The sequence below is a fragment of the Eptatretus burgeri genome, chromosome 12, assembly GCF_056783735.1.
Source record: "Eptatretus burgeri isolate ZD-2024b chromosome 12, Ebu_testis_v1, whole genome shotgun sequence".
NCBI classification, from domain to species: Eukaryota; Metazoa; Chordata; class Myxini; order Myxiniformes; family Myxinidae; genus Eptatretus; species Eptatretus burgeri.
In genome coordinates this window covers 40,614,114-40,626,990 of record NC_140972.1, presented here as the reverse complement: position 1 = coordinate 40,626,990, position 12,877 = coordinate 40,614,114, and the positions used below count along the sequence as shown (strand labels likewise).

At 41.6% G+C, this 12,877-nt stretch overlaps 1 protein-coding gene across 2 annotated transcripts in view; it reads right to left on the bottom strand.

Moving 5' to 3' along the window:
- Positions 1-12,877, bottom strand: part of LOC147015476 (uncharacterized) — a 28,869-nt gene that overhangs the window by 3,848 nt on the left and 12,144 nt on the right. Inside the window, exons 3-4 of one of the 2 annotated variants that reach the window (XM_085850270.1) lie at positions 2,640-2,813; positions 2,347-2,520 (exon numbers count right to left, since the gene is read on the bottom strand). In XM_085850270.1, the coding sequence (XP_085706396.1) occupies positions 2,347-2,520; positions 2,640-2,813 (348 nt within the window). The remainder of the gene's footprint in view (positions 1-2,346; positions 2,521-2,639; positions 2,814-12,877) is intronic. The other variant, XM_085850271.1, reaches the window with a different exon arrangement.

Below are 12,877 nucleotides of genomic sequence, written 5' to 3'. Positions count from 1 at the left end.
TAATCATTTGAAATTGTTGTGATGTTGCTGGTGCACTGAGTGCCCTGGGAAGTGATGTCACTTCCCCCAGGCTCAGTGGCTGTGTTTATCTCATCTCACAGTCCTGGGTTGTGTCTCGTGTATTCGTCTGTATGTCGGTGTGTTTGTGTTAGCTACACTATGGGCCTTGGATCCTGCAAAAAAAACAAAAACAGAACAAGCATTTTTGACAAAAGTGATATTTTTTGTGCGTGTGTGCACATGCTTGTATCTGAGTAACTACAGTATGTTATAATGTGTTGCACTTGTATTCCACAAAAATAAACCAATGTACCCACAAAAAAGCATTGATACACTTTGTTTTTTGTCAGTCTCTCAAACTTCTGGGAGCCAGCTTTGATATCCAATAATTGTCTGTCCAGGAAAGGTGATAGCATATGATAATGCCCAAATGTTCAAAAGACTGAACTTATTCGTATGGCTGATTGTGGAATTGATAGGTGGGTTTGTTTGATAATCCTTTTGGAGAAATGGTGAGAATGTGAGATTTGAAACTTCAATTGAAGGTCTTCTGTAAAGAAATTTTTATTAAAAGCAATTGCCTGAAGTTTCATTTGCTTTTCTTTTCCTGGTACCGTTTTATATTGTGTATGTTTGTGTGTTGTCATGTTTTGCAAAGGAACACAGAAGCAATAACCTTGGAAAGAGAGTGCAGTCCTGTATCATGAGAGGAACACGCACATAATGACAATGTTGTTTGGTTGTCTCTCAAATGTAATAATGTACAATTATTCCTGAAATACAAGAATCTTTGTTACCCCTTGTGCAAGAAGCGAAAAACAGGGTTAAGCAATTGGTTCCCTTTGTCTGTCTGTTTCTCTCTGTCTGTCTGTCTATCGAGGAACTACTTAATTTCAATTGAATTTTATATTTTGAACACTGCAGAACACGAATTTGAACATGAATGGGAACACGATCCTGCAGTTTAGAAGTACTTTGGCTCTGAATTTGGCAAATTGTATGGAATTTCATCCCAATCACACATGTGCACAGAGTAAGGTAATTTTTTTTTACTATGTCTGGTAGTCAAACAGACTTGAAAATCATTCAAAATGGGAAACTTACTGTTTTGAGGGATGTCATTATTACTATTTCGAATGCAACCTGTGGCTGATGGTTGCATCATCGTTGAGCATGACCATGCCGCTGATGCATTTCCCCCTTCTTCCAGTAAGCTGGTACTCATTTTGCCTACCTCGGAAGGGTGACAGGCTGAGTCAACCAACCTGGTGTTATTTAACAGCACAAAAGGGGCTCAAACCTAAGGCCCTAAGATCTTAAGGTAGCCCCAACCGTTAAGCCAACATCTGGCTAGCGATGTCATAATGGACACAAACAACAGGCATGAATGACAAATTTAATGTATTAAATAAGGTGGTGTAAAAGACGGTGCAATTTGGAAAAAAAAAATTGAAATCTGTATCCAAGGGATCGTTGCTTCCCAATATATTTTACACATTACCCTCACTCAGCAATATCTTGGCCTCAATTTGCTGGGATGTCAAGGGAATCCTGCTCTGATTGACTACATGCATCAAAACCATCCAAGAGAATGTTATACATTAGCCTCAGGCAAAGTGGTGGCAGGCCATCAACGGCAAATGCCGAGTAACATTGAACAAAAGAGTGCTCTCTTTCATGATAACATACATGTGCACAGGCCCATGTTTCTCAGACCGCTATTCGTGAATGTGGCTTTGAGCAACTGAATCACGTCCTGTACAACCTGGGCTCTCATGACTATTATCTGTTTCGATAAATGTAGTTGCACCTGCGAGTCTATCATTTCACCAATGAGGAACAATCGAGATGTGACTGAAGGAGAAATCTGAAATTTTATATTTTGCTGGTATAAACATCTTGAAGGATGAACAGAGCAAGTGTATATCTTGTCAAGGTGCACAAGATTGAAAAATATAACGTTGGCCTATCTTGGATGGATGATTGTGTATCGTTCCTGGACGTTTTTGAGTTTGCCTTGTTCTTTTCTTCAAATTTGTTCTTTCAATTTAAGCTCCCCTCCCACCCCAACCCCTATCTTACCGCCATCCGATCTCCATGACTTTCCTTTCACACATCTACTTACGAGCAAAAAAACTGCAAAAGTTTACTTGTTATCCACAAAAATTGATGTTGAAGGAACTTGTTATACCAAACAATGGCTGCCTTATCCACATCATTGCATAATCTTTCAAGAATCGAAGAACGAGCCTGCAGTGGTGCATAGCAGATAAGTGAGGAGGACATTCAAAATGTGATTGTGTGCTACGGACGTATCAAAGAAGGAAGAGTTACAATTCTTTTTACCTCCCAATATGTTCCTGTCTTCAAAATCAGAAAGAGATGAGGTACATCGTTGATAATAATCACAGAAATTCAGCCATTCATCGGGGTTGTCATCTAAAAGTCCTTCAGCAACAGTGACTTTCAATGGTCGTATATATGCTGGGATAACCATGGGATGCAAAGTCAGCAAAATGCCTGAAAGGATAAAATCATTAGTAAAATACATTGCATATTAACTTCTTCATTTAAAAAAAAAGTTTTGATTAAAAAAAACAAGGTTTTTCTATTTATTTTGATGGAATCAATTTATTTACCTTTTTCATTTATCGTGTATCCCACCAGGAAGTTAACTTTGCAGGTTTTTATTATTTTTAGACGTCCAGAAAGCAAAGGTACTTCAAGTAGACAACTGTCAATTCCATTCTCAGTGATCACGTCCAGTGGCAGACTCTTCCAGCTCAGAATACTTCTTAACTTGAATGGCCCTTCTGCACAAACACACAATAACTCTACCATTAGAACATTAGACCTTGGGGTGAAATATTATGTGGAGCGGGTGTTTCCTGCTGGGGTGATCATGTATGTATGTACTGTATTGGTCTTACTTCTTAACTTAAGCAGATTTATATTTAAGCATCATCTTTATTTAAAAAATAAAATAGATTATTGCAAAGAAAAATCACATGCTGCTATTCATTGCACATGCTGGTGCTTGCAGCAGGCAGATTGATGTCCACCATTTTAAATCATCCTCTGATGTATGGAATCTGAAGATGCTGCTCTATAAGTAGCTTCTCTGTTTCTAACAGTTGAAAAAGGGAATAGTGGGTTCTGACACAACTGCTCAGGGATTCTTCGACTGTGAGGAGGAAAGTTGAGGTACACGTCAACTTGGATGTTTGCTTCTATGGAACATTGTTCACATTGTTTTTACAGAATGAGATGAAAAGCTGGGAAGCGACAGTGGTGCAGACTTGGAGTCTTTGTTGAGAAGAAATAGTCAACAAAGGAGGGGATTGGAGGGATGTGAACGGGGAAGGAAACCGGAGAGTGATGAAGGAAAAAGGTAAGGAATTAGTTGTTATCCCATGCACACAAAGCGAAAAGTGGGGTTAAGCAATTGGTTCATTCTGTTTGTCTGTCTGTCTGTCTGATGACAAACGTCAGTTTACGATCAAGGAACAACTTGATTTAAATTGAATGTTATATTGTGAACACAAATCAGAAAACAAACCTGCCGTTTAAACAGTACTTTGTCCCTGAATTCTTCCCATTCGCACATGTGCAGAGAGGAGTGAGATAATTTTTTTTACTCTGACTGCCTGCTGGACAGTCAAACAAATTTGAAAATCTTTCCAAACAGGAAACGTACTGTTTTTTGGATGTCATAAAGAACACAAGCAACAGGCACGAACAACTAATGTTAACGTGTTAGATATAGTGGTATAATGGACACTGCATTAACGGCAGTAAATTTTGGAATAAAATTTTTATATGACTTTTACAATCTTTATTTCATACAGGTCAGGTCAGGTATGGGAGCATGTGCCAGAACAGCGCGTCGCTGCGTCCACTTTCCGCCGGTACTCCAGGGGCCTCCGTCTGGCCATCCCCCAGGCAGATGCCAGGCCCATCCCCATCTCCTTGAGATGATGGTCAACCTGCTGCAACCATGAGGCACGTGGTCGGCCCACTGGCCTCCTCCACTCATGAGACTCCCTCGCTGAGAGAATCTGGTGAGCAGGATCAGCGTCAGGAAAACGAGCCACATGTCCATACAGCCGCAGCTGACGCTCACGGACTATGCAGGTAACAAATCTCATCCGAGTCTCTCTCAGCAACCGCTCGTTGGACACAAAATCCGACCAGCGATAGCCAAGGATTCTCCGAAGAGACCTGGTACCAAAGGAATTAAGTCTCCGTCTCAGATCCTTGGTCAAAGTCCAAGTCTCGCACCCATAGAGCAAGACTGGAAGTACCAAGGACCTGAAGACTCGGACTTTCGTCCTCCCGCACAGGTACCGGCAGCGCCACACCCCATGATCCAGTGAATCCATGACTCCCCAGGCCCGACCCAGACGTCTATTGACCTCCGGCTCACAACCTGCGGAGACATGAATATCACTGCCAAGGTAAGTGAATCTATCCACGACCTCAACATCCTCACCACAAACAGACACAGACAGGACAGCAGCATCCAAGATGTCACCGAAAGCCTGGATCTTTGTTTTGACCCAAGAAATCCGTAATCCCAACGGCTCCGACTCCTCATTCAGCACCTCGAGGGCCCCCAAGAGGATGTCTAAAGTCTCCGCAAAGATGACTGCATCATCTGCAAAATCAAGGTCCGAGATCTTGACATTGCCAAACGATGCACCGCAACTTGATCTCTCCGACATCCTCCCAAAAATCCAGTCCATACAAGTGCTGAAAAGTGTGGGGCAAGTACACATCCCTGACGAACTCCAGTAACAACTGGAAATAAGTCAGAGGCGGTACCACCACACTTCACAGCACTCTCAGTACCAGAGTAGAGTTCAGACATCAGATCGATCAGTTTCGGTGGCACCCCACGAAGACCAAGAATCCTCCAGAGGACATCCCGATTCACTGAATCGAACGCTTTACAGAGATCAACATAGGCTGCAAGCAGCCCCTGCCGAAACTCTCGTCTGCGTTCGGTGAGGACACGGCGATGCAAGGATACGGTCAATCGTTGACCTCTTTGGTGTAAAGCCTGACTGCTCTGGACGCTGGTGCTCAAGCAGATGGTGGCGAACCCTATCAAGAATTATCCGAGCAAAGACCTTGCCCGGCACTGAGAGCAGCGTCACCCCTCGGTAGTTGTTGCAGTCTTGGCGATCACCCTCCTCTTTCCAGAGAGGGACAACAAGGCCCCTCTTCCAGTCAGTTGGGATGATGCCTGTGTTCCAGGCAGAGCACAAACTGCATGCAACGACGCGAGTGCAGCATTTCCACCAGCCTTGAGAAGTTCGGCATGGATGCCACAGATCCCTGGAGCTTTGCCCCGTTTCAACTGGTTCACCGCAGCCCGTGTTTCCACAAGCGATGGTGGACCACAGTTGATTCGAGGGTCAGCAACAGGGATTGTAACACCCTTGACGTCCAACTCGACAGCTGGGGGATCAGCCTGGTACAACCGCTCAAAGTAACCGGCCCAGCGGGCCTTCACTTCAGACTCCTCTGTCAAGAGCCTACCACTCTCTGCTCGAACTGCAGTGCTCCGAGGATGGGCTTGGATGAACGTAATGCGCGAATTCCCCTGTAAGCGGGACGAGAATCACCTGTCCATAGGTGATGCTCTACCCCCTCACAGATTCCTCGCACATAGGCCTCCTTGTCCACCCTCAGTGCACGTACAGTTTTACGCCTCAGCTCCCTGAACAGCTCAGCTCTGCCATTCAGCCTGGCCCTGCGACTCTGGTCAATGGTATCCAGTGTCCCTTGAGAGACAAAATTCTTCTTTGCCCTGCGGTGAACTCCAAGGCATCCACCGGCAACATCAAGGACGGTGGTCTTGAAGGTGCTCCACAACTCTTCAGGACCCCCAAAGCACCCAGACTCTAAGTGTCCACTCAGCCTGTTCGCAAACTCCTCAGCTACTCTCTCATCCCTGAGCTTGGCAACATCCAGCCTAGGCTGGGATGGTACCATTCTCCAGGATTTAAGGTGCAGCTTTAGCGTTGCTACAACAAGCCTGTGGTCAGTATTGAGGAACTGAGCACTCCGGTAGACCCTGCAGTTCTGGATCATCCTCCAACGACCGTCAATGAGGACATGGTCAATCTCCTTTGCCACACCGCCAGCGTTGGAATACCAAGTCTCGCGATGAGCTTGCGGGCGCTGAGAAACCATGAACCAGCCACCCTAAGTCCATGACTTCTTGCAAAGTCAAGGAACTTAGTGCTATTCTGGTTCATAGTTCCTGACCCATGGGGACCAACACACACCTCATAACCATCCCTATCAGTTCCAGTCGATGCATTGAAATCCCCACGACTAGAAGTGTATCTCGTCTGGGGCACTGATCAACCACAGACTCGAGTGTGGCATAGAATGCATCCTTCACGGTGAGATCACTCGCCTCAGTCGGAGCATAAACAGAGACCAGGGAAATGACACCTAAGGAGTGACGAATCCTTAATCTCATAATACGCTCGTTGACCGGTGTTACCTCAATTATCATTGGGTTCAGCTTATTGGACACAGCTACAGCAACTCCTTGGGTATGGTAACCATCAGAGCGACCAGACCAATAGTAGGTGTAACCACCCACCATTATCTCGCCGCAATCCGGTCTCCGAACCTCAGAGAGAGCTGCAATCCCGATGTCCAAACGCTTGAGCTCAGATGATAACAGAGACAGGTGATCATCCTCTCTTAGGGATAGGACATTCCAGGCACCCACCCGAAGGGACCGCCTCAGAGTTAACCCAAGGAGACCGCCGTCTGGTGGACGAACACCTCAGCACCACTCCGACACACTCTCCCGCAATCTGACCCAGGGATGTTACCCCGTGGTTTCCCTCCTATCATCAAAGATTGGGGTCCCGAAGGCTTTGCCCCCAATCCCATCATCCGGTGAGCTGCCCTGCGAAGGGAAGCTGCACAGGGACGTACTCCCACGGAGTGGGTTTTCAGATTTTTTTGCGTTTTTGCGTTTTGCGGAATGAAGCGTTTTACGGTGGCTGGAGTGCAAATCCTGCCACCAACCTCCTAATAAGAAGTAACCCAACTGCAGGAGGACGTCCGCAGACACAGTTGGGCACTAGATATGGATGGCCGTTGGCTCACAAGGAGCTCCTCCGCCCTTTGACAGGTTTTGTTTTTAATCCTGCTGGGTGTCCATATCCAAACACCCTCCTCACCAGAAAACCTGGTGGGGGAGACGGTTTAGTCGCCGACAACCCGACCATGGAACAGGTTAGTACAGGTTTACATGGTACCTGTAGCAGGTCACAGATCGAACCTGACCTGACAAAAGGTCAGGATGTCAAAAGGTTTCATACAGATTGAATTATATACTTGAACACTATAAATAAAATAATAAATGACCGTTTTTACAGCCATTTTTCCCTGCTGTGCAGGGGTTTGGCTTTTTTTTGTGAGGCAATGTTTTATGGCCGGATGCCCTTCCTGACGCCAACCCTGGTCGCCTATTACGACACACAGGCATATGGTACACCTATTCTAACCGGGGCATACACCGGGACCAGTACACTGGCACTCATTTCGCCGACCTCGGAAGGATGACATATATATATATACTTGAACACTGTAGAACACAAATTGCCTTCTTAATACTTACAAGAACCTCCAGCTTTGCATTACTTGGACATGTTAAGTAAGGTGGTGTAAAAGACTGCTTCAATATCATGAAACTTACAGACTTTTTTTAAAACTAACTTTAAAATCATTTTATTTCAGCTGAAGTATATACTTGAACACTCTCAGTAGCATGGGGGCAATGTGTTTAAAGAGCTCTCTAATTGAGGAAACAAATGGTTCCAAACACATGGCCGACAAAATAACGAAACAATGTATCAAAACAAGGAGTAAGAGGACTTTCTTGTGCTTGTGTTAATTTTTTTTTTAAAGTACAAGGAAGAAATTATAACAAGAGTATAAAAGTGGATAGTAAGAGATGATGGGAAAAAAGAACAACAAACTTGGATGTGAGTAAGGGGTTAAATGAGGATGCCAAAAGAGCCACGTAAAGCACATGAAATCACAATAACCAAACAGGTACAGAAGAAGACTCGGCAATGAGCACACATCACAAACAACAATCGACATCTGGATAGATAGCCAGACGCACAACCCGAAAATACGAGTATCATTGCAAATATTGAGAGAATGTGTGTCAAGTGGAGCCCTGGCCATTTGACAGTGTAATTCAGCAATCCAGAATTGCAATGTTGAGCTGTTACAAAATTCTTAAGTTTCTAGGCACCATCTTAATTTAAACTTTGCATAAAGAGATAAGAAGTGTGGTGGCCTTGGAAAATTGTGGCTGCAGAACTCAAACCAGTAATTGATGATGTCACCCAATTGTTTCTATTGATGTAATGCATTCTGTCACTGAAGTGGAAGTTGTGATCCTACAATAAATTCCTCCACTGGTCCATTACAGATACTGTACTACAGAGGTAAATTTGCCAGCGTTTAACTAAATCAGCATCGTAGCTTCCACAGCCTAAAATACATGATACTGTACATCAATCATCAATAATTTTTTTAAATGGTCAAAAAAACAAACAAACAATGGACATTGCTTCGGGTTAAGGAATATGTAAGACAAAAGAGCACAAAACAAAATGGTGGAAACACATTGGTATGAACACCTATTGGGAAAATATTGCTTAAATCAAGACAACACAAGACAATCCTTAGACACAAGAGGACGCTATATGCTGCATCATGCCTATGCCAAATCTAAACCTGATTAACTTAGTCCATAGATTTACTTGTCTTCTACCATGATACCTGATTCTTACAATCCATCTACATATCATGGAACAAGTGTATGTATGTATGTATGTATGTATGTATGTATGTATGTATGTATGTACTATCTACTCCTCTGAGAGGATTTAACAAAGAAAGCTGAAACTTTCAGGGATTAATGAGGGCACCCTGAAGATGTGAATGTGTAAGTTTTGTTTGATTCCATCAAGTTTTGAAAAAGCATTATAAAATTTCACCCATCTTGGCATTTTCTTCCTTTGGGGGGAAGGTGGGTGCAATTGGGATTATCCACACTATATAACCACAATGTATTATAATGTATATGCACGTAAGCAGTACGGATGTTTTCGCTTCACATACATAACCCAGGTTAATTTTATTTTTGGGAGCGATCAAGGCAACAGACTGTTGTCCGTCCGTCCAACAGGCAACACCGTCCAAATAAAAAGATGTCAGAAGAAGATGTTGCATGCTTGGAACAAGATTGCCTGTTGGGTGGGTACTCTGTTATTATATTGTATTAATACAATCATAAAGATAATAATATGACTCCCCTGGCAGCTCCCTTAGGGAGTGGGTGCTTCTAGTGAGCTTAATTTAACTTGATGTCTATCTCCCTCTATATTTTTAGATCCCCTCGTGGAGGATCTCTAAGTCTTACTCACGATGTTGTTCTTGTGGACTTTTTTTGTTTCACAGCCTACAGTTTTCATCGAAACTTCCTGAAACTTGGCGTATATATGTAAAAATACCCTGCGCAGACAGTAACCATCTCCGATTTTGAAAATTCCTCTGAGAAAAAAAGTTATGATGTCAAAATATCTCCGCTAATAGAAATCGCCTAAAAATTATCTCAAACTAGGCAAGCTTTTTGAATTTTGTTTGTGGAAATCAAACAGGGCATTAGCAGAGATGAATTACCGCACATATGATACATCACTATGACGTCATATCAATTTTTATGACATCATTCCTATTTTTTGACATTTTTTGTTTTTTATTTCATTTGTTTCATAGCCTACAGTTTTCATCGAAACTTCCTGAAACTTGGTATATATATGTAAAAATACCCTGCGCAGACAGTAACCATCTCCGATATTGAAAATTCCTCCAAGAAAAAAAGTAATGACATCAAAATATCTCCGCTAATGGAAATCGCCTAAAAAATTATCTCGCACTCGGCAAGCTTTTTGAATTGTTTGCCGGAATCGAACAGGGCATTAGCAGAGATGAATTACCGCACATATGATACATCACTATGACGTCATATCAATTTTTATGACATCATTCCTATTTTTTGACATTTTTTGTTTTTTATTTCATTTGTTTCATAGCCTACAGTTTTCATCGAAACTTCCTGAAACTTGGTATATATATGTAAAAATACCCTGCGCAGACAGTAACCATCTCCGATATTGAAAATTCCTCCAAGAAAAAAAGTAATGACATCAAAATATCTCCGCTAATGGAAATCGCCTAAAAAATTATCTCGCACTCGGCAAGCTTTTTGAATTGTTTGCCGGAATCGAACAGGGCATTAGCAGAGATGAATTACCGCACATATGATACATCGCTATGACGTCATATCAATTTTTATGTCGTCATTCCTATTTTTGACATTTTTTGTTTCACAACCCAGAGTTTTCATCGGATCTTCATGAAACTTTCCATGTATATGCAGAGAGCCCATGCGCAGGCAGTAACCATCTCCAATTTTGGAAATTCTTCCTAGAAAAAAAAAAGTTCATGTCATAATATGACCACGAATGGAAATCGCCTTTACCATTATCTCTGAAACTAGTTTGTTTCACAGCTGACAGTTTCAATCGAAACTTCCTGAAACTTGGCACATATATGTACAAATACCCTGCACAGACAGTAACCATCTCCGATTTTGAAAATTCCTCGAAGAAAAAAAAGTTATGACATCAAAATATCTCCGCTAATGGAAATCGCCTAAAAGATTATCTCCGAAACTCGGCAAGCTTTTTGAATTCTGTTTGTGGGAATCGAACAGGGCATTAGCAGAGATGAATTACTGCACATATGATACATCACTATGACGTCATATCAATTTTTATGACGTCATTCCTATTTTTCGACATTTTTTGTTTCACAACCCAGAGTTTTCATCGGATCTTCGTGAAACTTGCCATGAAAATGTAGAAAGCCCACGCGCAGGAAGTAACCATCTCCGATTTTGGAAATTCTTCCTAGAAAAAAAGTTGACGTCATAATATCGCCGCGAATGGAAATCGCCTATACCATTATCTCCGAATCTAGGCAAGCTGTTTGAATTTTGTTTGTGGGAATCAAGCCGGGCATTAGCACAGATAATTTATCGCAAACCTGATACATCACAATGATGTCATATTCGTTTTTATGACGTCATCATTAAGAGGACGAGGATCTTAGCTCATTCGAGCTTGTTGATCTTATTAACACTCATCCAGGTTCACTGGGACACAATTTCTCATTGAGAAGACACCACGGGATCGTGAAGGTACTTGACCTGAATGCAAACGAGCCCCTTTTTTTTGCTGAAATTAGCAGTCGATCGAGTTTTTACTTTTGGTTGGAAGCGCCTTCTTCTTTACAAAAAAAAAAAATATATATATATATATATATATATATATATATATATATATATATATATATATATGTATCTATGTTTCTATATATGTTGATATATATATATATATATATATATATATATATATATATATATATATATATACATGTGTATGTATATGTATGTATATATGTATATATATATATATATATATATATATATATATATATATATATATATATGTATGTATATCTTCTTCTTCTTTCGGCTGCTCCTGTTAGGGGTCGCCACAGCGGATCATCCATATGATCCGCATAGTGATTTGGCACATGTTTTACACCGGATGCCCTTCCTGACGCAACCCTGGTCGCCTCTTGCAACACAGGGATCTGGTACACCTATTTTAACTGGGGTATACACCGGCCCAGTACACTGGTACTCATTTTGCCGACCTCGGAAGGATGACAAGCTGAGTCAACCCCCTGGTGTGTTAATTCAGTGGCCCAACGGGGCTTGAACTCAGGACCTTTTGGATCCCAAGCCGCTGCCCTAACCACTGCGCCATATGTATATATATATATATATATATATATATATATATATATATATATATATATATATATATATATATATATATATATATATATATATATATATATATATATATATATATATATATATATATATATATATACATACATACATATACATATACATACATACATATATATATATATATATATATATATATATATATATATATATATATGTATGTCTTCTTCTTCTTCTTTCGGCTGCTCCCGTTAGGGGTCGCCACAGTGGATCATCCATATGATCCGCATAGTGATTTGGCACATATTTTACACCGGATGCCCTTCCAGACGCAACCCTGGTCGCCTCTTATGACACAGGGATCTGGTACACCTATTTTAACCGGGGTATACACCGGCCCAGTACACTGGTACTCATTTTGCCGACCTCGGAAGGATGACAGGCTGAGTCAACCCCCTGGTGTTATACGACTTGGTATATATATATATATATATATATATATATATATATATATATATATATATATATATATATATATATATATATATATATATATATATATATATATACAGTGGGACCCACTTAATAGAATCACGGTTAATAGAATCAAAATCGTTGAGACCGATTCCATTGTATCTAAATGTACACAATTTTTCCCGTTTATTCGAATCAAAAACCCGCTTAATAGAATCAGCTGCTGGCCATCCACTTCGACAGTTCAGCACCTACTGGCCGCACAGTTCCAACTTTTGCCACTAGGCGGCTGACGTCACGCTAAAAATAACGCTATGCCACTACAGTGATTTCGGTAGTCATTGTACAGATAGGCAGACGGCTGACAGCTGCAGTCTAAGCACTAGGCGTGTCCTCATTTCCACGATGGACAGAAAACGAAAGCGGACGGATCGTTCAAACATTGATAAAGCACAAATCCTGAGG